Source organism: Temnothorax nylanderi, unplaced genomic scaffold, assembly GCF_030848795.1.
Source record: "Temnothorax nylanderi isolate EJ_2023f unplaced genomic scaffold, tnyl_v1.0 TNYL_tig0433_pilon, whole genome shotgun sequence".
NCBI lineage: Eukaryota > Metazoa > Arthropoda > Insecta > Hymenoptera > Formicidae > Temnothorax > Temnothorax nylanderi.
The window spans coordinates 1-23,117 of NW_027249495.1; the positions used below are offsets into that span (position 1 = coordinate 1).

General features: G+C 40.9%; 4 protein-coding genes and 3 pseudogenes across 9 annotated transcripts; 4 read left to right on the forward strand and 3 right to left on the reverse strand.

Annotated features, from left to right (window-relative positions):
- Nucleotides 1-78: 78 nt before the first annotated feature.
- LOC139782657 (FACT complex subunit Ssrp1-like) lies at nucleotides 79-1,807 on the forward strand (annotated as a pseudogene).
- Nucleotides 1,755-3,968, reverse strand: LOC139782686 (TP53-regulated inhibitor of apoptosis 1-like; annotated as a pseudogene).
- On the forward strand, nucleotides 3,015-5,324 carry LOC139782691 (cytochrome P450 6k1-like; annotated as a pseudogene).
- A 10-nt stretch (nucleotides 5,325-5,334) lies between these two features.
- LOC139782683 (cytochrome P450 6j1-like) lies at nucleotides 5,335-6,752 on the forward strand. Its single transcript, XM_071721721.1, has 4 exons — nucleotides 5,335-5,377; nucleotides 5,610-5,910; nucleotides 6,027-6,163; nucleotides 6,401-6,752. The coding sequence occupies exons 1-4, from the start codon at nucleotides 5,375-5,377 to the stop codon at nucleotides 6,437-6,439; spliced, it is 480 nt and encodes a 159-aa protein (XP_071577822.1). The 5' UTR covers nucleotides 5,335-5,374; the 3' UTR covers nucleotides 6,440-6,752.
- Nucleotides 6,753-16,486: 9,734 nt separating this feature from the next.
- Nucleotides 16,487-20,251, reverse strand: LOC139782680 (brefeldin A-inhibited guanine nucleotide-exchange protein 2-like). Of its 5 annotated transcripts, none has more exons than XM_071721715.1 (7): nucleotides 19,811-20,251; nucleotides 18,632-19,410; nucleotides 18,214-18,447; nucleotides 17,847-18,103; nucleotides 17,533-17,744; nucleotides 17,067-17,452; nucleotides 16,487-16,997 (listed from the first exon to the last, which is right to left on the reverse strand). In XM_071721715.1, exons 2-3 carry the CDS (start codon nucleotides 19,275-19,277, stop codon nucleotides 18,254-18,256), a joined length of 840 nt encoding a protein of 279 aa, XP_071577816.1. In that variant the 5' UTR covers nucleotides 19,278-19,410; nucleotides 19,811-20,251; the 3' UTR covers nucleotides 16,487-16,997; nucleotides 17,067-17,452; nucleotides 17,533-17,744; nucleotides 17,847-18,103; nucleotides 18,214-18,253. The 5 variants fall into 5 exon arrangements, with proteins under 5 accessions (XP_071577816.1, XP_071577818.1, XP_071577819.1 ...); XM_071721717.1 differs by lacking the exon at nucleotides 19,811-20,251 and adding an exon at nucleotides 19,553-19,719; XM_071721718.1 differs by lacking the exon at nucleotides 19,811-20,251 and having other exon boundaries at nucleotides 18,632-18,935; nucleotides 19,031-19,546.
- On the reverse strand, nucleotides 16,959-18,188 carry LOC139782692 (GTPase-activating protein and VPS9 domain-containing protein 1-like). Its single transcript, XM_071721726.1, has 5 exons — nucleotides 18,172-18,188; nucleotides 17,847-17,888; nucleotides 17,533-17,744; nucleotides 17,067-17,452; nucleotides 16,959-16,997 (listed from the first exon to the last, which is right to left on the reverse strand). The coding sequence occupies exons 1-5, from the start codon at nucleotides 18,186-18,188 to the stop codon at nucleotides 16,959-16,961; spliced, it is 696 nt and encodes a 231-aa protein (XP_071577827.1).
- A 116-nt stretch (nucleotides 20,252-20,367) lies between the features above and the next one.
- Nucleotides 20,368-23,006, forward strand: Tsen2 (tRNA splicing endonuclease subunit 2). Of its 2 annotated transcripts, none has more exons than XM_071721692.1 (6): nucleotides 20,368-20,456; nucleotides 21,017-21,188; nucleotides 21,255-21,405; nucleotides 21,610-22,272; nucleotides 22,368-22,528; nucleotides 22,639-23,006. In XM_071721692.1, the coding sequence occupies exons 2-6, from the start codon at nucleotides 21,024-21,026 to the stop codon at nucleotides 22,810-22,812; spliced, it is 1,314 nt and encodes a 437-aa protein (XP_071577793.1). In that variant the 5' UTR covers nucleotides 20,368-20,456; nucleotides 21,017-21,023; the 3' UTR covers nucleotides 22,813-23,006. The 2 variants fall into 2 exon arrangements, with proteins under 2 accessions (XP_071577793.1, XP_071577794.1); XM_071721693.1 differs by lacking the exon at nucleotides 20,368-20,456 and adding an exon at nucleotides 20,489-20,602.
- The last annotated feature ends 111 nt before the right edge of the window (nucleotides 23,007-23,117 follow it).

The following is a 23,117-nucleotide window of genomic DNA, read 5'->3' on the forward strand; positions in this document are numbered from 1 at the left end:
GGCAAGGTTAGTACAAAAACAAAGAGAAAGAAACTCTAGTGTTTATATTTTTATCTTTATGCGAATATTTGTCCACAGGTGATGAAGGTGATCATTAATCGAAAGTTGACTGGCCCTGGGCATTTCACTGGTCACACTGGGACACCCGCCATTAGTTGCTCCTTTAAAGCTGCGGCAGGATATATATATCCGCTCGAACGAGGTTTTATGTACGTGCACAAACCTCCAATACATATTCGTTTCGAAGAGATAGCCTCAGTAAACTTTGCGCGTGGTGGCGGATCGACTAGATCTTTTGACTTTGAAATCGAGCTTACGAGCGGAGTGGTGCACACATTTAGCAGCATTGAGAAGGAAGAATATGGTAAACTGTTCGACTTTATCACAGTAAAGAAATTGCGTGTCAAAAACCGCGGCAAGAGCGACAAAGTCAATTACGACGAGGACTTCGGTGACAGCGATCAGGAGGACGAACCGGACGCTTACTTGGCGCGAGTCAAGGCGGAGGCACAGGAACGCGACGGCGAGGAGAATCAAGATTCTGAGGAAGGCTCGACCGATGAGGACTTTAATCCGAATCAAGATGAAAGCGATGTCGCCGAGGAATATGACAGTAATCCTAATAGTTCTGAGAGCGAGGATTCAGACGCATCTGCGGCTAGTCACAAAAAGGAGAAGAAAGAGAAGAAGGAGAAGAAATCCAAGTCAGCAAAAACGGTGTCGGAGAAGCCGCGAAAGCAGAGGAAGCCGAAGAAGGAGAGGGACGCGAACAAACCGAAGAGGCCTCCGACGGCGTTTATGCTGTGGCTGAATAGCGCACGCGACGGTATCAAGGCGGACAATCCGGGAATAGTCGTGACGGAAATTGCGAAAAAGGGAGGCGAGATGTGGCGAGAGCTTAAGGACAAATCTGAATGGGAGGCAAAGGCGGCCAAGGCTAAGAAGAATATGCGGCATCGATGAAAGAATACGAAGCGAGCGGGGGCGGTAAAACTAAAGATAAAGATAAAGAAAGAAGACAGAGAAGAAGAAGGAGGAGAAGAAGGAAACTAAGAAAGAGTCGCCTAGCAAGCTAATGAGTGGTACCTCTTTCAAGAGCAAAGAGTATATTAGCGACGACGATAGTAGTAGCGATGAGAGCAAGAAGTCCGAAAAGAAGCGTTCCGACAATGAAAGCGAAGACGAGAAGGATAAGAAGAAAAAACCTGAGAAGAGGCCAGCGGAGGATGCTGGGAAAAAAACGACGAAAAAGGGAAAACGCGATCAGTCGGATGAAAGCGATGCGGAAGAACCCATAGAGAGTACTCCATCCTCGTCTGACGCAGAATCCAAAAACAGTGATTAATAAATACTACAGAATTCAAAAGGTGTCTTCTTCGTCAATTTATATAACGAAAATAAATTACATTTTTATATTTAAAACGGACTGATATTAGAAAGTTATAAGATCTGAATGCTGTGAAAACAAATAACAGCTTATTGCCGTCGTTGAATATTTTTGCTCTGCTTTTTTTTTGCTTTGAGCAAACGTATTTCTTTCACTCTTTTTCCAACGAAAAGATATGTAAAAATTCTTCAGCTATTTACTAGCTCTGTAAATTATTTATTTTTACGTTATCCAGTGACTATTTGATTTACAACAATTGAAGTTATTCTATACAGTTTTGTCTGCACAAAGTGTAGGTCTTTGAAGAAAAATCCAAGATATCATATAATAAAGAATGTTAAAATTACAGAACTAATTAAATTTGCTATTAAGTGTGACATGTATATATTACGTGTAGATAATACACAGACATTATATGTACATAGTTTCTCTTGTTACAACAATTAAATGTTTAATGTTACAAGTGTGTAGAATGTTCGGCAACAATAGTGCAGCGGCTAGTTGACAACATTTAACTATCAATTAACTATAGTTCAGTTAATTTTAAATTGTTCATCCATAAGAAGTAGGAATGACGTCCAAAGTTGCACTGTTTGCGTTGCCGATTATCCGTGAAAAAGCTACGTAGGACCCAGATGTGAACGTGCAAACGTCTTTATGTCAACTGTGTGGCGGCTTCTCCTTCTCGGTTTCCAAATAATTCGTTTCCCATATCTTTCAGTTCAATATGGTGCTCCTTCATGGCTTTCTAAAACATGAAAGCGCAGAATTACTGACGTCGCTAGCTCCTTCACTCGAAGGTTTTTTTTTTTTTTTTTTTTAATAAAATGTTTCTCCGAACGATATCGGAGCTTATCGCGATCTGACCCCCCCGCGAGAAGGAGAGCCTCTCAGAACTTACCGCTACGCAATCTTTATAGACTTTAAAGCATGTGAGCGCACATCGAATCGTGGTATCCCCCCTTTAAAAAGTTTTCGGAGAACCACTGTTGAAACAGGCGTAGTAATTCTGTTTCACCTCACTGCAAGCCTCCATGTTGCACCCTCGCTATTTTACACCTCGCTCTCTCCCCCTTTTCATGCGTTATACACTTGCGGATTTCCTAAGGATTACAATCCCGCTTTAATTACCTTGACACACTGCTGATACATTTTGAATAAGTGCGAGCATGTGCTGTCGCTCGTGTCACCTTTCAAGAATTTCTCGGAGAACCACGTGTGAAAGCAGGCGTCGTACTGTTGCTTCAGATCGTTGCATGCCTCGCCTATGCTGTTCATGAATTAGCGTCCGTACGATTCTGAAATCAATATTTAAAAGTCAGATTCGTCGTCCATTCAACGAGAGGAATTCACCAAGAATTTAATAAGTGACAACGAGCAAGAGGCAACGGTGAAGGTCGCGGGCGCAGGGAGCGCCCTAACCTAAAATTCGCGGCAACGGAGTTTACTGTAGTTCGGCGGCACTCACCTGCAGCGGCGAGGACAACTGAAGGTACCTGGACCTCAACGACAGAGGAGAGACTTCCGAATCGTGCCGACTGTCGGCGATATGACGTCGATCAGATAACCTGTTATCGCAGGTTATCGAACACTCTCATCATAGAATCCAGCGCCCAGAGCAGGGACGATGAATCCGCACAACTCGCGACAAATCGGGCTCGTCGCACGCAATAACGTACCTCCCGTAAGTTAGCCGGTCAACTTCGACTTTATTAATTTTTTTTTTTTAATCGTTTGTTGGTCGTTTGTTGGTGATTGTTGGCCTAATTAGAACGTTTGTTGGTTCTTAATTTTTGTTTAAATTAAAAAAAGAAAAATTAGCCTTAAGTTAGCCGGAAAAATTTTATTTTTAATTAAAAAAAAGCCTAATCGATGCGTAATCGTTTGCTGATGATTGTTGGTCTAATTTTAGCGTTTGTTGGTTTATTATTAGTCTTAAAAACGAAAAAAACCGAAAAATTATCTCACATTAAAGTAATCGAAGATTGGTTTATTTGCCTACGACTTAAGGTTTATTTCTATCAATTTAAGGCTAACATCTATAAAACTGGCTATGAATACGGGCCTTAACATCGGCAGAAAATCGCGAAAAGATCAAATGGTGGTTCCCTTGATTTTATCAGTCGAAATATTTGCATTTTACTTTGAATATTAGAGATTAAATCAGTGTACAACAGCTTTAACGTGCACTGAGTGCGTACCAGCTCTGCCAGTGAAAAACGCTATAAAGAGGATTTATATCTTATTTTTTCTTGCATAGATAAACAGAATGTTATCGGAAAGTCATCTAAGCATTTTGAGAAGAATCTTCGGAAAGATGAACGTAGAAACCAATTGTTGCAATTAAGAAGAAAGAAGCGCGAGCAAGTATTTGCGCAGAACAGAAATCTCGGTGGTTTTTCTTCGTCACCTGTTCTTATCTGCGTATTATAAAGGAATATGTTTTGATATATATTCCTTTATAATTTATGTTACACGGTTGCACCTGTTTTACAAAATCTTCAAGGTTCAAATAAAAGGTAAAGTTATATATTTCTTTATAATGCATATTTAGTGTTACTTTGTTTTTACTGTGATCGAGTTAATAAAAGTGTAACTTTTTTTTTTCCTGAAGAAATCCCCATCATACTTTTTAAAAGAACTCTACGAGCGAAAGAAGGATGTACCTTATATAGGTCTCTACATTTTTAACAAGCCCTTCTTGTTGCTTCGCGATCGCAAAGTCATTCGGCACGTCCTCACAGCAGATTCTAATTTTGACAATCGATACTCCTCGGCCGATCCAAAGGATCGTATTGGTTACGCCAATCTCTTCTTCACGAGAGAAGATCACTTTAAATGGAAAGACAAAATAATGCAATTTTTTTTAACGATGATGTACAGATGTATGCATTTGACCCGAAATGCGGAAAGCATTTAGTTGAATATCTTGACTCATTGGAATTAAATGGTAAGTTGGAGGGTATATTAAGTAATCCTTGAAATTAAGAAATGTAAAAAGACGAGAAAACAGGATAAAGACTGTGACTATAATTACAATCATCTGTAAAATTTTTGTAGTATTAAGATATTTTATGTTACTCTAATGCACACGTAGATGTTTGCTTGTCCTCTTCTAATATAGTAAAAAATGCGAAAATCAGTATAATATCTGCAGGCTAAACAGATTTAATCAACTGATAACATTGCCGGCAGGTAATGGACAAATAATAGACGTAATGGACGTAAGTACAAAATTTACCATGGATGTGATATGGAGCATTGTTTTGGACGCGATGACGTGAACACGTTTCAAAATCCAGACTCCGATTATAGCAGACATGCCAAAACGATGTTAGAAAATAATTATAGGCGCACCTGGAAGATGCTCGCAATATTCTTCCTACCAAATCTAACTCGTTTTCTTAAACTAAAAGTGTTTGGTAAGAAGACAACCGATTTTATGCGCAAAATTTCTGGGAGACAATGCTGGATCGCCGTAGTTATATATCGGAATGGGACGAATCTGAGTATCCTCCGTATCCTCACCCGCGCCATTATAAGAGATACGACCTCATCGATATTCTAGTCGACATCAAGTGGAATGATCCTGGATGGAGATACATTGAAAATTTCAGTAAGCCAAATAATTACGTTGACATAATTTATATAAAAGAATAAATAAAGATGTGTAACATAACGGCTTGCGATAACAAAATCAGAGTAACCGTCATGTTTGATCAATAATCATGAGAAACGAATTTATTCACGGCAAGTATCAAAAGCTTTTAGAACTTTATAGATAAATTAAATTTCAGGACTTGAACATGTCGAAGAAGATGATCTTTTGGCACAAGCATCTAGTTTCTTCTTATTTGGTTTTGAAACCATCTCAACGACTGTGGCCTTCGCGTTGTATGAACTCGCATTGCAACCTAAAATTCAGAACACTCTAAGAAATGAATACTCGAGGTACTGAAGAAATCCAATGGAAGAGTTACACATAGCATGGTATGCGACTATCATCCGCTGAGTCTCTTTCGTAATTTTTTTATTTTTGTAAATTATTTTTAGTGATATATATTTTAAATTTAATTGTATATACATTTATGGCTTATAATGCAAAGAAATTATATTTTAAGTCACAGAAAATGAACTAAAAATCAAGATAAAGTCTTATTTGACTATTTGTAATTATAATTTGAATGAAAAATTATTTTTATACCTTGTTTATTATTACCAGATGGAGCCAAACTCACTGTCATTACCGTATCTCGATATGGTGGTCTCAGAAACTTTGAGAATGTACCCGCCATTGGGATTCCTAAATTACATGGCTAAGAAAAATTATGAAGTGCCGGAGCACAATCTCGTAATTGAGGAGGGTACGCCGGTTTACGTTTCGTTACTTGGCCTACACTATGATTCAAAATATTTCCGCAATCCTAATATATTTGATCCGGAGCGATTTAACGAGAGGAACAAACGTAACATACCGGAAGACGTCTATATCCCATTCGGAAGAGGCGAACGTTTTTGTATGGGTAAGAAAATCGATTTTAATATAATCTCTATATCCTACATTAAGATATTAATACATATTTCTTTAGTTCTTCTTCATCAACATAATATAGACTACATACACTTATATATTTTGTAGCCGAGAAATTCGGACTTGTTCAAACGAGGTTAGTCCTGCTTATAATATTGAGTAAATACAAGGTGACACGGTGCGAGAAAACTTCGATACCAGTAAAAATTGATCCAAGAGGACCCATGACAGTGCCATTAAACAATGTATTATATCTCAAGGTCCAGAAAATTAACCCTTTAGCGGGCTGTGTACATAATTATGTACAGTCAAAAAAGAAAACTAAAAAACTAAAAAAAATAAAAAAACTAAAAGAAAGTAAAAAACTTTCATCAGGGACGAACGGGATCGATGTGTGGCCCCTAAAGGGTTAATACTAATGTTATTTAGAACAAAATACGTTTTTAGTTAAAATAAATATACAATTATCCTTTTACTTTAAGGACGCAATCAGTGTTTTGATAAGAAATCTGTATGATTAAATATAAAAATTAATAGAAGAGTGCCCAGAAGATGATGAAGCAAGACAAAGAAATGCTAATCCTAAACCTTTGCCAGTTTCGCCAAGAAGGGGAATGATGATAGAAGAACCAGAGCCGGTAGTTACAGGAATGCAAACACGTAATGCAGAGAAATCGGAAGGAGAAAGCATACCTTTTACTAAGAAAAAATTAGAAGAACCGCCGTTTATTGAACACATAGTCCATGCAGAAATACACAATAATTCAATAAATCAGATAAATAATAATGAATCTTTAGAAATGCACAATGATCCAATAAATCAGATAAATAATACTGAATCTTCACCTTTAGAATCGTCAAACATTATAAATAACACTCAAAACGAAACACTTGAAATAGAAACATCCTTAGAAAACATTAACAACAATGACATGAATTCTTTAATTAGCGACAATGAAAATATAAATACTTTAAATTCACAAATAACTGTACCATCTAATCTTTTAGAAATACTAAATAGTTTAACAGGAGATTGTGAAAATTATGAGATTTATCAAAATAAGCCTACGCATGTAAATTATTGCGAGGACCACACGAAAATTACAGAGGAAAGAACCAACGACGACAAACCGAAAGACGACCAGGAAGATCAAGTTACTGACGATGGCGACTCCGAGGAAGAAGAGGAGGTAGAACGAAGTGAGGAAGAAGGAGACAGCGACAGTGAAGAAGATATAGACACAACATTCAATGAACTTACGATTACAGACGAGACCTTGGACAGAACTGAAAAACAATAATAACGCGAGGACAAAAATACAGTATAATAAATAGTCGTGATCAAATATTTATGAGAAGAGAACATTATTTATATTTCCTAACCGCAAATGGTAAACCTACTATTCGATTGAAAAACCGATTAATTAAACTTTCCGCGAAACACAATATATATAAACCAATTATATTTACCGCATGTTGTTCCGCCGGCGCCTGATGCCTCTCCCTGGCCTCCACCTCCTCTCAGGCTGCTCGGGATGTCCCTCGTGTTCCCTCGATGCGAAGCAACGTTGCTCCTTCCCGCGTGGACATTTTCTGTAACATAAAAATAATCGAATCGATTAAATACGTGTCACGCGAATCGAACATCTTATTCGTTATTCAGAGTAATATTATATTTTAAATTACTTCTTCGAAAAAGGTTTCTACGTTAGAATCAACTTGAATCAAATTTTTCAAAATATTTCTTTTTACTAATTTAAATTCCGAAACACGGTTTAATGTAAGAACTGAATAAGCACAAAGAGGGATTCTATATCTTAAAAAAAAATAAAAAGTAACACTTACCAGAAGTGTTGGTACGCCGATGCCCGATGCCTATCCTAGGCCTCCTCCTCCTCTCAGAGTGCTCGGAATGTCAGCTACGCAGGATTCCCTCGCTGCTCCGATGTCACCTTCTGCGTCGTTATTTTCTGAAACATTCAAATGAACGATTCGATTAAGTAAAGACAGAAGAGATAGAAAATTTTTGGACATAAGTGACATAGTACGTGAAAATCAATTACACTCACCACTTTCTTTCATGCTGTTCCGGCCGCAAAATCCACCTCCACCTCCGGGTCAGATAGGAGTCTCGAGCCACATTGAGACTCGTGGCAATGCAGTGTGACTTCATCCCTTAAGCAAGAAAAATCAAGAAGCATTTCAGCTATATTGCATTAATTTTACAACGTTTTTGCAATATAGTCAAAATGTTTCTTGACTTTTCTCGCTTAATGGAAATGTAATTGCTGAAAGGAATTAAAAATTATTCCCTACCTACGTTTTAACTAGGTCCCTTTTTTTTTTTTTTTGTTTTACGTGGTGGAAATCTTCCATCACTGGAATCCCCACGACGTCCTGGAGGCAACCCGTCAGCAGTGGCAACCAGTCACGGTGGCTGTGCCACCGATCGGGGAGCACCACTGGTCGGGGAGTGCCTCCATTCTTCCGGGGTTTGAGTGACCAGTGACCCCCCTTTCGGGAGGAAGACTCCCCCTTCCCCGGGGCGGGGCGGGGGGAGTGCCGGATTCTGCGGAGAGCAGAACATTAAAGTTCCGCCATTTCCCCGCAGCCTACCGGCTAAAACCACCACGAGTGACCCTAGCAGAGGATTTATTTATTACACGCTCACTACTGGAGAAAAGCGTGAGGTCGCCGAAGGCAGACCGGAGGAGGATTTATTTGTTACACGCTCACTACTGGAGAAAAGCGTGAGGTCGCCGAAGGCAGACCGGAGGAGGATTTATTTGTTACACGCTCACTACTGGAGAAAAGCGTGAGGTCGCCGAAGGCAGACCGGAGGAGGATTTATTTGTTACACGCTCACTACTGGAGAAAAGCGTGAGGTCGCCGAAGGCAGACCGGAGGAGGATTTACTTGTTACACGCTCACTACTGGAGAAAAGCGTGAGGTCGCCGAAGGCAGACCGGAGGAGGATTTACTTGTTACACGCTCACTACTGGAGAAAAGCGTGAGGTCGCCGAAGGCAGACCGGAGGAGGATTTACTTGTTACACGCTCACTACTGGAGAAAAGCGTGAGGTCGCCGAAGGCAGACCGGAGGAGGATTTACTTGTTACACGCTCACTACTGGAGAAAAGCGTGAGGTCGCCGAAGGCAGACCGGAGGAGGATTTACTTGTTACACGCTCACTACTGGAGAAAAGCGTGAGGTCGCCGAAGGCAGACCGGAGGAGGATTTACTTGTTACACGCTCACTACTGGAGAAAAGCGTGAGGTCGCCGAAGGCAGACCGGAGGAGGATTTACTTGTTACACGCTCACTACTGGAGAAAAGCGTGAGGTCGCCGAAGGCAGACCGGAGGAGGATTTACTTGTTACACGCTCACTACTGGAGAAAAGCGTGAGGTCGCCGAAGGCAGACCGGAGGAGGATTTACTTGTTACACGCTCACTACTGGAGAAAAGCGTGAGGTCGCCGAAGGCAGACCGGAGGAGGATTTACTTGTTACACGCTCACTACTGGAGAAAAGCGTGAGGTCGCCGAAGGCAGACCGGAGGAGGATTTACTTGTTACACGCTCACTACTGGAGAAAAGCGTGAGGTCGCCGAAGGCAGACCGGAGGAGGATTTACTTGTTACACGCTCACTACTGGAGAAAAGCGTGAGGTCGCCGAAGGCAGACCGGAGGAGGATTTACTTGTTACACGCTCACTACTGGAGAAAAGCGTGAGGTCGCCGAAGGCAGACCGGAGGAGGATTTACTTGTTACACGCTCACTACTGGAGAAAAGCGTGAGGTCGCCGAAGGCAGACCGGAGGAGGATTTACTTGTTACACGCTCACTACTGGAGAAAAGCGTGAGGTCGCCGAAGGCAGACCGGAGGAGGATTTACTTGTTACACGCTCACTACTGGAGAAAAGCGTGAGGTCGCCGAAGGCAGACCGGAGGAGGATTTACTTGTTACACGCTCACTACTGGAGAAAAGCGTGAGGTCGCCGAAGGCAGACCGGAGGAGGATTTACTTGTTACACGCTCACTACTGGAGAAAAGCGTGAGGTCGCCGAAGGCAGACCGGAGGAGGATTTACTTGTTACACGCTCACTACTGGAGAAAAGCGTGAGGTCGCCGAAGGCAGACCGGAGGAGGATTTACTTGTTACACGCTCACTACTGGAGAAAAGCGTGAGGTCGCCGAAGGCAGACCGGAGGAGGATTTACTTGTTACACGCTCACTACTGGAGAAAAGCGTGAGGTCGCCGAAGGCAGACCGGAGGAGGATTTACTTGTTACACGCTCACTACTGGAGAAAAGCGTGAGGTCGCCGAAGGCAGACCGGAGGAGGATTTACTTGTTACACGCTCACTACTGGAGAAAAGCGTGAGGTCGCCGAAGGCAGACCGGAGGAGGATTTACTTGTTACACGCTCACTACTGGAGAAAAGCGTGAGGTCGCCGAAGGCAGACCGGAGGAGGATTTACTTGTTACACGCTCACTACTGGAGAAAAGCGTGAGGTCGCCGAAGGCAGACCGGAGGAGGATTTACTTGTTACACGCTCACTACTGGAGAAAAGCGTGAGGTCGCCGAAGGCAGACCGGAGGAGGATTTATTTGTTACACGCTCACTACTGGAGAAAAGCGTGAGGTCGCCGAAGGCAGACCGGAGGAGGATTTATTTGTTACACGCTCACTACTGGAGAAAAGCGTGAGGTCGCCGAAGGCAGACCGGAGGAGGATTTATTTGTTACACGCTCACTACTGGAGAAAAGCGTGAGGTCGCCGAAGGCAGACCCTTAGGAGGATTTACTTATTACACGCTCACTACTGGAGAAAAGCGTGATGTCGCCGAAGGCAGACCCTTAGGAGGATTTACTTGTTACACGCTCACTACTGGAGAAAAGCGTGATGTCGCCGAAGGCAGACCCTTAGGAGGATTTACTTGTTACACGCTCACTACTGGAGAAAAGCGTGATGTCGCCGAAGGCAGACCCTTAGGAGGTTTTCTGTCAGGGTTTTCCTTCCCTTAGGTCGGTTAGGAGAGCCTAAGCTCCTCTCTCACGGCTCCGACCAGCCGAGCGGACTTTTTATAGAGGCCGCTTACCTCGCGAGTCCTTAAAAGGACTCCCCGGTCCACGACAGACCCGTAGGGCTGCCGTAGATTGCGGTACTTGTGTGCTCGGGTACTCCGGGTGCGCAAAACCCGTAGTGGAGGGCTCCCCCGTGCCCCTAAAGGGTCCGGGAGGACTCCCCCCACCCCCTGGAGGGAAGATTTATTACACGCTTAACTTTATCAGCGTGATGTCTTTAGCAGACAAAATTTTTACACGCTTAATTTTTTTCAAGCGTGATGTCTTTTGCAGACTCGAGCCACATTGAGACTCGTGGCAATGCAGTGTGACTTCATCCCTTAAGCAAGAAAAATCAAGAAGCATTTCAGCTATATTGCATCAATTTTACAACGTTTTTGCAATATAGTCAAAATGTTTCTTGACTCTTCTCGCTTAATGGAAATGTAATTGCTGAAAGGAATTAAAAATTATTCCCTACGTTTTAACTAAGTAGCTTTTTTTTTTCTTTTTACGTGGTGGAAATCTTCCATCACTGGAATCCCCACGACGTCCTGGAGGCAACCCGTCAGCAGTGGCAACCAGTCACGGTGGCTGTGCCACCGATCGGGGAGCACCACTGGTCGGGGAGTGCCTCCATTCTTCCGGGGTTTGAGTGACCAGTGACCCCCCTTTCGGGAGGAAGACCCCCCCTTCCCCGGGGCGGGGCGGGGGGAGTGCCGGATTCTGCGGAGAGCAGAACATTAAAGTTCCGCCATTTCCCCGCAGCCTACCGGCTAAAACCACCACGAGTGACCCTAACACCGCGTCGAGCGAGCAAGGGGGGAAGTCGCGCCGCGTGTCACTGCCGCCGGTAGACAACGCGCGTATTTATACGGTCGAGCGAGCAAGGGGAGAAGTCGCGCCGCGTGTCACTGCCGCCGGTAGACAACGCGCCGATTTATACGGTCGAGCGAGCAAGGGGGGAAGTCGCGCCGCGTGTCACTGCCGCCGGTAGACAACGCGCCGATTTATACGGTCGAGCGAGCAAGGGGGGAGGTCGCGCCGCGTGTCACTGCCGCCGGTAGACAACGCGCCGATTTATACGGTCGAGCGAGCAGGGGGGGAGGTCGCGCCGCGTGTCACTGCCGCCGGTAGACAACGCGCCGATTTATACGGTCGAGCGAGCAGGGGGGGAGGTCGCGCCGCGTGTCACTGCCGCCGGTAGACAACGCGCCGATTTATACGGTCGAGCGAGCAGGGGGGGAGGTCGCGCCGCGTGTCACTGCTGCCGGTAGACAACGCGCCGATTTATACGGTCGAGCGAGCAGGGGGGGAGGTCGCGCCGCGTGTCACTGCCGCCGGTAGACAACGCGCCGATTTATACGGTCGAGCGAGCAGGGGGGGAGGTCGCGCCGCGTGTCACTGCCGCCGGTAGACAACGCGCCGATTTATACGGTCGAGCGAGCAGGGGGGGAGGTCGCGCCGCGTGTCACTGCCGCCGGTAGACAACGCGCCGATTTATACGGTCGAGCGAGCAGGGGGGGAGGTCGCGCCGCGTGTCACAGCGCCGGTAGATGATTATAATGTTGCGGTTGATTACGAATCGTTGCGATCGTTAATAAGCGCGCGTTAATCATATCGGAAAAAAATAAACAACTACGTTGGATCGTTAATAAAATCTTAATTAAGTGACTTAATTTTGCTTTTAATTTTACAATGATACGCGTAATTAATGTTTCGTCCAAGAATTAATACACAGCAGCAATGGAAAGTAAAACAGAATTATATTATCAAGAAATGAAAGAATTTTATGTTAATCGCGTTCTAATAAAAATCGTCGTGATTATATCTTCCCGGAAGAGGAGAACGAGCGAATATAATTTTTCTAGCTCTACCGGGAATCGAACCCGGGACCTTTGGCTCAATAGACCAGTGCGCTGTCTACTAGGCCATGCTCGTCCTCAATAAAATATACACAGAGAAAAAATAATGTTGTATCAACAGCATTAGTCTAATTGGAAATAATCTTGTTTTATTTCATTAAAACAAAAGCATAATGTACTGAATTAACAAGATTATTTCCAATTAGACTCAGGCTGTTGATACAACATTATTTTTTTCTCCGTGTATATTTGCCAAATTTAAATAATTGCCTATAAATTTCAGGCGACTGGTATACTTCGCATGTTCTGCGATACAAATAACATTAGATGCATTAATAAATAATGCATCGACATAACGTATGTGCTTATGGATGCATTCTCCCGTAAGCACAATAAATCGATAAATAATGATGATGCTCCAGGATTAATTATTTAGCCTAGTCTGATCTAGTCTATCCATTTTAGAGCAACGAATTTGTAAGAAGTCGCATTTATCTATAGTACTATTATGTGGATACAATACATAAATATATCTAATATAGGTCTCACAAATTCGTTACCCCATATTATTGTAAAAAATTCGTCACTCACCGATCCGATGCGCAACGGGCGGAGTAATTCGGCCACGTAACTACGATGATACTGTAACAAAAACGAAAGATATAAATTAAAGAGGCGCTGAAAATGATAAATGTTTCAAAAAATACACATAATTTTACGCGCATCTAAATTCGTCTTTCAATTAGATTCACTGATATAATTATCTATTTTCCGGAAAAAATATTTACAAAAATAAATTTTTATAAAATTTTAAATAATTTCTTTTTTTCTAATTAGTTTTAGCTTATCGAAATAAAACTCCGAATAAATGAGGAAAAACTATTAATTTTATGCAGATAAAAGATGATACTTACCCCAAGGTTGCTCCGCCGGGGCCCGATGTCTCTCTCAGACCTCCTCCTCCTCTCAGGACGTCAGGCTTCCTCCTCTCATCGCGCACAGGACACTCGCGAGAAACACTCGCGGATAATAAACTACAATCGCGCGCGGACTAATTTCATTAAAAGTCTTTCTCGCGCGATACTGTACGGCACTCCCGTTTAAAAAAGTCCTTTAGTCCGATTATACTTGAACGGCACTCCCGAAGCAAACGCGACGAACCGGCTGCGGTTCGTTTATTCAATTAAATCGGCGGACGAGGGTACGTTAGCTTCCCCGTCTTTGAATTTTTATCCAAGCAGAACAAGAGTTTTGCTTGGGTAAAATCCTCGTACTGGGTACTGGGCCTTCCCACCTCGCCAAGGTCGTACCCATGGGAAGGAAGTACTTTACTCTGTAGTAATATAAAAACAGGTAACATAGATTGATTAAACAAAACCACAATTAAGATTGAATATCGTATGCACATTACGCCGCGGTATCGAGCACGTAAATCTCGCGAAGGTAAGTACTATTAATGCATGCTTTGCACGATAAGGAGTCGCGATTATACGCGGCACGAAATACACGAGTCACAAAAATAAGAAATATTCACGAACGAGCGTTGTATCGTTGTATCACAGCGTGCTATTTACTTGAATCATTTACTTGAATCACGATACGATTTCACGTTGTCACTCGGCCCTCTTTCCGCTCTTCGAAAAGAATCGGGGATAATCGCACGACAATTCCGGCACAGCACACAGCACGTTCAAAGCACGACACGATTCGAGATATGCCGCGTAAATGAATGCCACGCACATTCGATGGTCCAGCGACATATGGCGGCCCGGGCCGGGACGAGCGATTATCGCCCGCGAATATCACGACGAAACTACAAATCACTCACGACACGTCACGACTCGCAATTGCCGTACGAGGTACCTTCGCCTCGACGCCCTCGACATCTCCGTCTCGAGCGAGCGACACATTAATTCATTCACGACACTTGATACACACTTGATGCAAATTATTGAGCGCCTCGTCGATTATTCCCGCGAAACGAGGAGCAGGAATGCCAATCGCACGAACGAGCGCGCGTTCCGAATCAGCACCCACGGCACGGAGCACAAACACTTGACACCTGTTCGAAATTTATCGGGAGAATGACTGATTGTGAGTAATATCCGCAGGTGAGGGTACTCCGAGCGTCGGCAAAACAAGTATCAAGGCTGTCTCGCCGATGGAAATGATCGTCCGCGCGCCGACTTTGCACGTACGTTGCTGCGAAATCGGCGGACTCATTCAACGGTCGCGGTCGCGGTATTGCGACTGCCAAGGCCGAGGCCGAGGTGCCGACTGCCGAGTGCCGCGTGCCGCGTGCCTCGCCGACGCGCGGCGGCGGGCGGCGAGAGCGGCCGAACGTGATTCGGCATTCGGCCGGATTCGAAGGCTCCCGGCTCGACTACCTCCCGTAACTTAGCCGGTCAACTTCGACTTTATTAATTTTTTTTTTTTTTAATCGTTTGTTGGTGATTGTTGGCCTAATTACAACGTTTGTTGGTTCTTAATTGTTTTTTAAATTAAAAAAGAAAAATTAGCCTTAAGTTAGCCGGAAAAATTTTATTTTTAATTTAAAAAAAGCCTAATCGATGCGTAATCGTTTGCTGATGATTGTTGGTCTAATTTTAGCGTTTGTTGGTTTATTATTAGTCTTAAAAACGAAAAATTATCTCACATTAAAGTAATCGAAGATTGGTTTATTTGCCTACGACTTAAGGTTTATTTCTATCAATTTAAGGCTAACATCTATAAAACTGGCTATGAATACGGGCCTTAACATCGGCAGAAAATCATTCGTATGTATTTAGCCGGAAATGAACGTCTTTTTAAAGAATCTCTATATGAAATCGTTTGTATTTCGTATGAAGACTTTTGAAGTGCAATCGAAAAGGTTTGTGAGTCATTCGTTTAATTGTAATTAATTATTTATTTTTACACCATGCATTTAGCCGAAATAGATAAATTAATAAAAGTTTTTATATGGAATCGTTTGTATTTTGTATGAAGAGTTATGAAGTGTGATTAAAAAGGTTTGTGAGTCACCCAGATAATTTTAATTAAATATTTATAAACTCGGTAATTATAGCCGAAATATAGATTTTTAGTTATTCATGTTAAAAGAAGAAGGCGCGAGTGTTCCCGAAGGTCCGTCTGCAGTCAGAATTAATATAAACGTTTTAAAAATTATTTTATACTGAAATAAATAAATATACAGGCTATAAGCCTGTATAGCTATAAGCGATAGTTGCTAATTGCGTTCCATCTTGAATTTTTTTTACAGTCGTTTATTAGGATTGCCCTGCTTTTAAATTGAACGCTTTTAAATGTATTATTATTAAACTACTGATATCGATATATTATTAGTAATTTAATATTAAAGCTTGACAGAGTGACGTAAACTAATTCGCTCATAGTATTAACAAGTATTATGCGTTCAAATTCTCGAAAGCTATAGCTTCTTTACTATGCTCTGCTCTCTTTATGTCGATCGATTCGGATAAAAATCTCCGAAGTCTTTCTTTCTCTCGCGATATTCCTGATACATAATCCTAGAGTAAAACTGTACAAAAGCTCTACGAAAGTGGCGATATTTTTCAAGGATCTGGTTCGAGTCTCGGCTCTTGGGGAAGGTGCGCATGTAGAAAGAGTACGTCAAGACAGTTTATCCTGCTAAATGGTTATCAATTCTCTATAAGTTCTGTATTGTTTACACATAAATTATAGAATATCTAAACGTTTCTTTTTTTTCGATGTCCTGCGAAATTGTACAATAGAGTTACTAATAAAAATAAAGCCACACTTTACGTATATTCAGTCTTTGCTAATGTTACATAATAACGTGCGAAAGAACTAACAGACTATTTAAGAGGCTATTTAAGAATTTTAATCAAGATACTGGAAGCATAAAACTGTTCAGCTAGCTTTACACAAGATATTGGTCTTCTTCTTTATGAAATCGTCAAATTATGATTATGATACATTTCTACATTATCACCAGCATCGAATCTAATCTTATTTATCGTGATACTCTTGAGAAACTGTTAATCCATTGTCTTAATAAACTCGATCGCGGCGCAGAACTGCGTCCACCAATATTGTTCCTCTCCCTCCAATCGATTCCCGTAAAAGCTGTCTACATATTGAACAGTCGATACAACGACGGCGGATTAGTCTGAAATTAAGCACACGTTAACAATCACTCTTCTTGCTAAAATCACATATTCTCTTTTCAATCGCATACCTTGATTATGACATAGACCAGCACGGGAGTCAGATCGTCGGCAGCAGGTATGCCTCTTTCCGACGCCATGGAGAGGAGATTCATGATGGTAGTCGCGCAACGAAATACACACTGCAACTTATCCCTAGGAGTCTTATACGCCGATATCACAGCCAATTCAGCCTGCGCCCATGACCAGGAACATTCGTAATGATAAACATTTGGAATGCGTAGGTCCTTGTGATTTGGAGTTACGACTTTCGCCAACTTTTTTATGTGATCCTGAAGAAGCTGGTCCCTATATACATCTCCATCTTCATTTAGATAGAGCGCATTGTGGTATACCCATGCCATGACGGTTCTTTCCACCACAACTCTCGCCAAATCTAACTGGTTGGCGCTCGCCGCTGAAAGTAAGAAGTAAGTTCAGACGTCTCTGAGCACTCCGCTAAGATCAATTGCGAGATAAATAATTATATTCATGTACATTGCCAGATCGGATCGTTGTCCATTTCCGCGTGGACCTTTCCTAGAAAATTATCCACGAGATCCTGTTTCTCGTCAGCTAGCGTAAGCTTTTTAAACTCTTCGCAGAAACGCAGGAGGAAAGCCTCCTTTTTTTCCAAAAATACCCTCACACAAACGGATACAAGATGATTATTGATAGCATCCTGATCGCACTTAACTCGCACGCATAATCTGGAAAATATTATTATTAAACGATTAACATCTTACATTTAAACATATTTTACATTTACTTATACATTACATACAAAGATGATATTTATATATAAACAGTACCTATCTAAGTGAGCTAATGTCGACAGCAATCCTTGACGACATCTGATTAAATATGCGATATAAGGAGATCGTTTTTGATAATCCTCTCGAAGTGATTTGAAGAGCTTTCTACATCCATTGTCATTAAATAGACGCACGCAACGTAAAGTTTCATGAAGATGAGCTATTAATGCCCTATCCTGCAGGTTTATAGCTTCTGCCAATTGTAGTTGTAAAAACGCAACCAGTTCGTTTTCTTTCTGCGACCAACAATGTCTCTGTAATAAAATTTTATATGCCAATATTTGAACATTAAGTAATTAAGTAATCCATAAAAAAATCACACTTTGTTTTGTACGCCATGATTAAAAAATAATACAATAAATACCTCTGAAGTATTCCATGGAATGTGTTGAAGGTCAGCAGTGCTAAGTACTAAGTACTATACGTAATTTTCTTTTAGCATCCGCAAAAGCATAAGAGAGTTCTACATTATTCGGATCGATTGAAAGTCTTTCGTCTTCCACCTCTTTTGTACGGGACTGATTGCTTTCGACCGAGGCTGTATCGCTAGCTGCGCTTGGCTTTCTTCTGTATTTCGCTAATATATCATCGGTAGTATCTGAAATTAATCAAAAGAACAATTTATTACTGTCTAAAACTTGCAGGAAAACTTTTCCTTTTTTTTAGCATTACTTTCCGATTTATCTTCGATTCGATTCTACAGAACTATTAAAACAGAAACCGTTTATATTGTAACAAAATAATATACGATAATTGTTAATAGTTATTTATTAATATCTTACCGCCCGCGACATTACCGGATGATGTTACATCTTCCAACATAATCTTGCGTAATCTGTGCCTGCACACATCGACGCCGTCGCCACCAGCTTCTCGATCGAAACATCTGTCGTCCGTCACGCGGATTGCTTTACCTCTACGATTTCTCAATGACAATTTTAATTTACCAGGAGCATTCTCTGGACTTAGCTTGGCTTCAGTTTTGCCGTTTGCTATGACAGAACCCTTCTGCTGATGTTCCCCATCAAGCCTCACATTCTCTTCCTCCGCCTGAGTCTCCATTCGCGCGAAGAACACGTTGATCATCTGCGTGAGAGTCGCATGGGCTGTTGTTTGATTCATCAGGTTGCGCGATGCCAAGTAAACGTTGTAAACAGTACGAATTGTTAACAATACCGTACCCTCGTGTATCTCCACATGCTGGCTTGTCATTACAGTCAGCAAAGCTTTAATAATCTGCAGCTGCACACCCTCATCGGTCTGTAGACCGGTGAAGCAACCGCAAATTGTCTCGACAATGCGCACAATCAGCAGCTTGTTAGGCTCCGTTGAATCAGGCACATTGCCAGTGAGATGGCCATATGCGATTAACTTCTGCAGGCAGTCCAGTGCTGTGTCATCACAATCCGCGGTGACTTGCTCTGACATGCTAACTCAAATGGCAAGAAGTACTTCTCAGCGGTAATGACATTTGAGTCGCTCTTGGGCTATGGCAGGGCGTTTGAGATAACCTCTTCACCCTGCACAACTGGTACATCTTTGATCTCGTTACGGAGGTCCTCTGCAAGATGGAAATATATGAGTGACAAACTTAATTAGCAACTATCGCTTATAGCTACAGGCTTATTATAGCCTGTATATTTATTTATTTCAGTATAAAATAATTTTTAAAACGTTTATATTAATTCTGACTGCAGACGGACCTTCGGGAACACTAGCGCCTTCTTCTTTTAACATGAATAACTAAAAATCTATATTTCGGCTATATATAATTACCGAGTTTATAAATATTTAATTAAAATTATCTGGGTGACTCACAAACCTTTTTAATCACACTTCATAACTCTTCATACAAAATACAAACGATTCCATATAAAAACTTTTATTAATTTATCTATTTCGGCTAAATGCATGGTGTAAAAATAAATAATTAATTACAATTAAACGAATGACTCACAAACCTTTTCAATTGCACTTCAAAAGTCTTCATACGAAATACAAACGATTTCATATAGAGATTCTTTAAAAAGACGTTCATTTCCGGCTAAATACATACGAATGATTTTCTGCCGATGTTAAGGCCCGTATTCATAGCCAGTTTTACAGATGTTAGCCTTAAATTGATAGAAATAAACCTTAAGTCGTAGGCAAATAAACCAATCTTCGATTACTTTAATGTGAGATAATTTTTCGTTTTTTTTCGTTTTTAAGACTAATAATAAACCAACAAACGCTAAAATTAGACCAACAATCATCAGCAAACAATTACGCATCGATTAGGCTTTTTTTAAATTAAAAATAAAATTTTTCCGGCTAACTTAAGGCTAATTTTTCTTTTTTAATTTAAAAAACAATTAAGAACCAACAAACGTTGTAATTAGGCCAACAATCACCAACAAACGACCAACAAACGATTAAAAAAAAAAAAAAATTAATAAAGTCGAAGTTGACCGGCTAAGTTACGGGAGGTCAATAACGTGGCCTTTTTACGTTAGGTTTGTCCCACACAACTGACACAACTCAACTTTTTGTTACAGAACAGACCTGTAGTTTGGCAAGCCTGTGTTCCTGATCTAATCCTAATCTAGTCATCAGTCATTCGAAAAGGTAAATATTTTCGGATAATTGATAATAAATTGATAGTATAAGCGTGAGAATATATTTTCCTCGTTGCTTGCTATTTAAAATATGTGCTTGGAATTTCACACAAAATAATGTTTGTGTAAAGGAGCTGATAATTTCTATTTTCACAGGTTATTGTTAAATCTCTCTCTTATATAAAGTTAATTATTATATCTCTCTTATATAAAGTTAATTGTTATTTCCCTTACGTAAAGAGAAAATTTACATATCTTACATAAAAGGAAAAACCATTGTTTAGCGTTGAAATTTATTTAGTTTTTTAACCATAAAATCTGGATTACAGTCTTGATTTGAATTCTGAAATTTATAGTTATATGACCGTTTTTAAATTATTTACAGTTATATGTTTCTGATATTATACTTGAATGAACTGTGAGCTGTTAGGTAGCTTGATTAATTATTGATGTTAATGACAATTAAATAACGCTGTGCAAGAGTTTTGTGACTGATCCCAGCGGATACCTTACAAAATATTTGAATGTAACAATTGTTTTCCAAAACTTTACATTATTATCCGCTTGTAGTTGAAACATGAATCTGCGAGAACCGAAAAAGAAAAGGACGAGATTGAGGCCACAATTGCCATTTCCCATCCCACTGAACGAAACGCAGGAATGGCCAGTGTACACGGCACATCTCACAGATGTAGGATCGTGTATAGTTGAACCTGAAGAGATGACTGCGGTGCATTCCATGGTAAAGATACATTTTTATCGGAGTAATCTTTCCTACGAACAACCGAATGAATATCTCTGTCTGTAGGGGTTTTTTGGCAAGGGATCGTTGTCGCGCAGTTATCCATCGTTTGGCAAAGCAAGGTACGGGGCACCGCCAGTTGTTCGAAACAGACAGTGGCTTTGCAGACAAAAGTGGCTCGAGGAAGTCAAAGAATTGAACGCTACCGATTACAAAGGTGCGTGATAAAAAACGTTCCATGTACAATGTATCTCGCTACAAAGTATTAATGAACGAAGATAGCATCTTATAAAATTGAAACATTCAATTAACATTCAAAAGAGGATAATGATAATGTAAAAAGAATAGTGAAAGTTTATTAAAATATTTCTTGGAAAGAGTTTATTAAAATTCAGTGAAAATCTGTTATATGTAATTGTAGATGCTAAAGCAACCGCTCAATGCGAGGGAGGAAACATCTCCTATGAAGAGAACATTGGCGACGTCGTCGAGATTCCTTCCAATTCTATCGAAAACGGGAGTAAGCAAAGAAACGAGATGAACGCGAAGAACATCGAGATCGATGAAGTCACTCTAGATTCCGCGGAGGAGGACGATATATGCGTCATTATCAATAGGGACCCGGATAAATATGATAATGCTGAAGGTTCACCAAACACTCACGATGACAAGAACAATTCCGAAGAGAAAAAAGAAGAAGAAGAACCGTGGAAATTGAATTATTACGACTTCAAAAGCGATTGCATGAACGAGGATGACAATCAGCATGGAAAACTCTTGGTGCTGCCAGATAGCGACTCGGACACCGAGAATTATTTGAAAAATATTAAACCGAGAATCGAGAACGAGGGTTTCCCCGTTCGAGAGGCCCTGCATCTCACATTCGAAGAGACCTTTTTTCTCCTTTTTGGATTAGGTTGCCTGCAAGTGATCCACTTCGACGGTAGTCTGCTGGATATCAACAGAGCATGGCTGTACTTTTGCAAGGAGAAGCCAGACTTTTTACAGAAATATGTAGTTTATCATTATTATAGGAGCAAAGGTTGGGTGGTCAAGCCCGGTATAAAATACGGTGGCGACTTTTGTTAGTATTCATTACTTTTACTCTTACATTGTTATCTTTCTAAATTTATTTTTATGTTATTAATATTTTATCTGAAATACTCGTAAATGTTCCAGTGCTTTATAAAGAGGGACCACCCTTTTATCATGCATCTTACATCGTTATAATAGAAGTAGCAGACGCGGACTCTTTAGTTGTAGATCCTACTATGTCCTCGCGATCTATGACTTGGAACAATTTGTTTGGATTTGAAAGGCTGTCCGAGACGGCTGCTAAGGTAAACGTGCATCTACTTATTAAATACGATAGATGTAACAGATTTAGAGAGAACCGTTTACATTCTAATTTACCGCGGAATATATAATTTGTTTTGTTCGCGAATAATAGGAAATACTTTTGGCGCAAGTTTTATGGCCGTCGTCGGTACCTCGGGATATCAGCGAAACTAGTCCCGAAATACTTTCCGAATTCACTGTGAGAGAAGTACTCTGGCGTCGATGGAATCCAAAACAGCATCGGGAAGACGTTCCCACCGAAGAGGAGGACGATGACTCGTGCTGAAGGATTTTCTAATCGTTTACATACCTTATCTTTGAAATCTTTTTTACAATAACCGTGCAGTAAGTTATTTTACATATAAATTTTTTTATTATATTAATACTGCATATGCCTGTATATATAATTTTTTTATTAATAAGCTGTATATTTTGCATTAAAACATAGTTTGTCATACGTTTCGACATAAAAAGATAAAACTATTTTTTAAATACAAATTATTGCAATAATTGTGTAATATTACTGCCATAATATGCAGTAATATCATATGCGTAACATTTCGATGTACAAGAATTGTGTAACATATAACA

Coding starts and splice junctions, on each gene's coding strand:
- LOC139782683 (XM_071721721.1), top strand. Junction 5,911..6,026: donor AGGCGAACGTTTTTGTATGG/GTAAGAAAATCG, acceptor TATATTTTGTAG/CCGAGAAATTCGGACTTGTT. Junction 6,164..6,400: donor TGACAGTGCCATTAAACAAT/GTATTATATCTC, acceptor TTTTACTTTAAG/GACGCAATCAGTGTTTTGAT.
- LOC139782692 (XM_071721726.1), bottom strand. Junction 17,745..17,846: donor ACATTAGCTCACTTAGATAG/GTACTGTTTATA, acceptor AATATTTTCCAG/ATTATGCGTGCGAGTTAAGT. Junction 16,998..17,066: donor TGGTCTATGTCATAATCAAG/GTATGCGATTGA, acceptor GCTTAATTTCAG/ACTAATCCGCCGTCGTTGTA.
- LOC139782680 (XM_071721715.1), bottom strand. CDS start 19,277: ATGTCAGAGCAAGTCACCGCGGATTGTGATGACACAGCACTGGACTGC. Junction 18,448..18,631: donor ATCCGGTAATGTCGCGGGCG/GTAAGATATTAA, acceptor GATTAATTTCAG/ATACTACCGATGATATATTA.
- Tsen2 (XM_071721692.1), top strand. CDS start 21,024: ATGAATCTGCGAGAACCGAAAAAGAAAAGGACGAGATTGAGGCCACAA. Junction 21,189..21,254: donor TGACTGCGGTGCATTCCATG/GTAAAGATACAT, acceptor CTCTGTCTGTAG/GGGTTTTTTGGCAAGGGATC. Junction 22,529..22,638: donor TGTCCGAGACGGCTGCTAAG/GTAAACGTGCAT, acceptor CGCGAATAATAG/GAAATACTTTTGGCGCAAGT.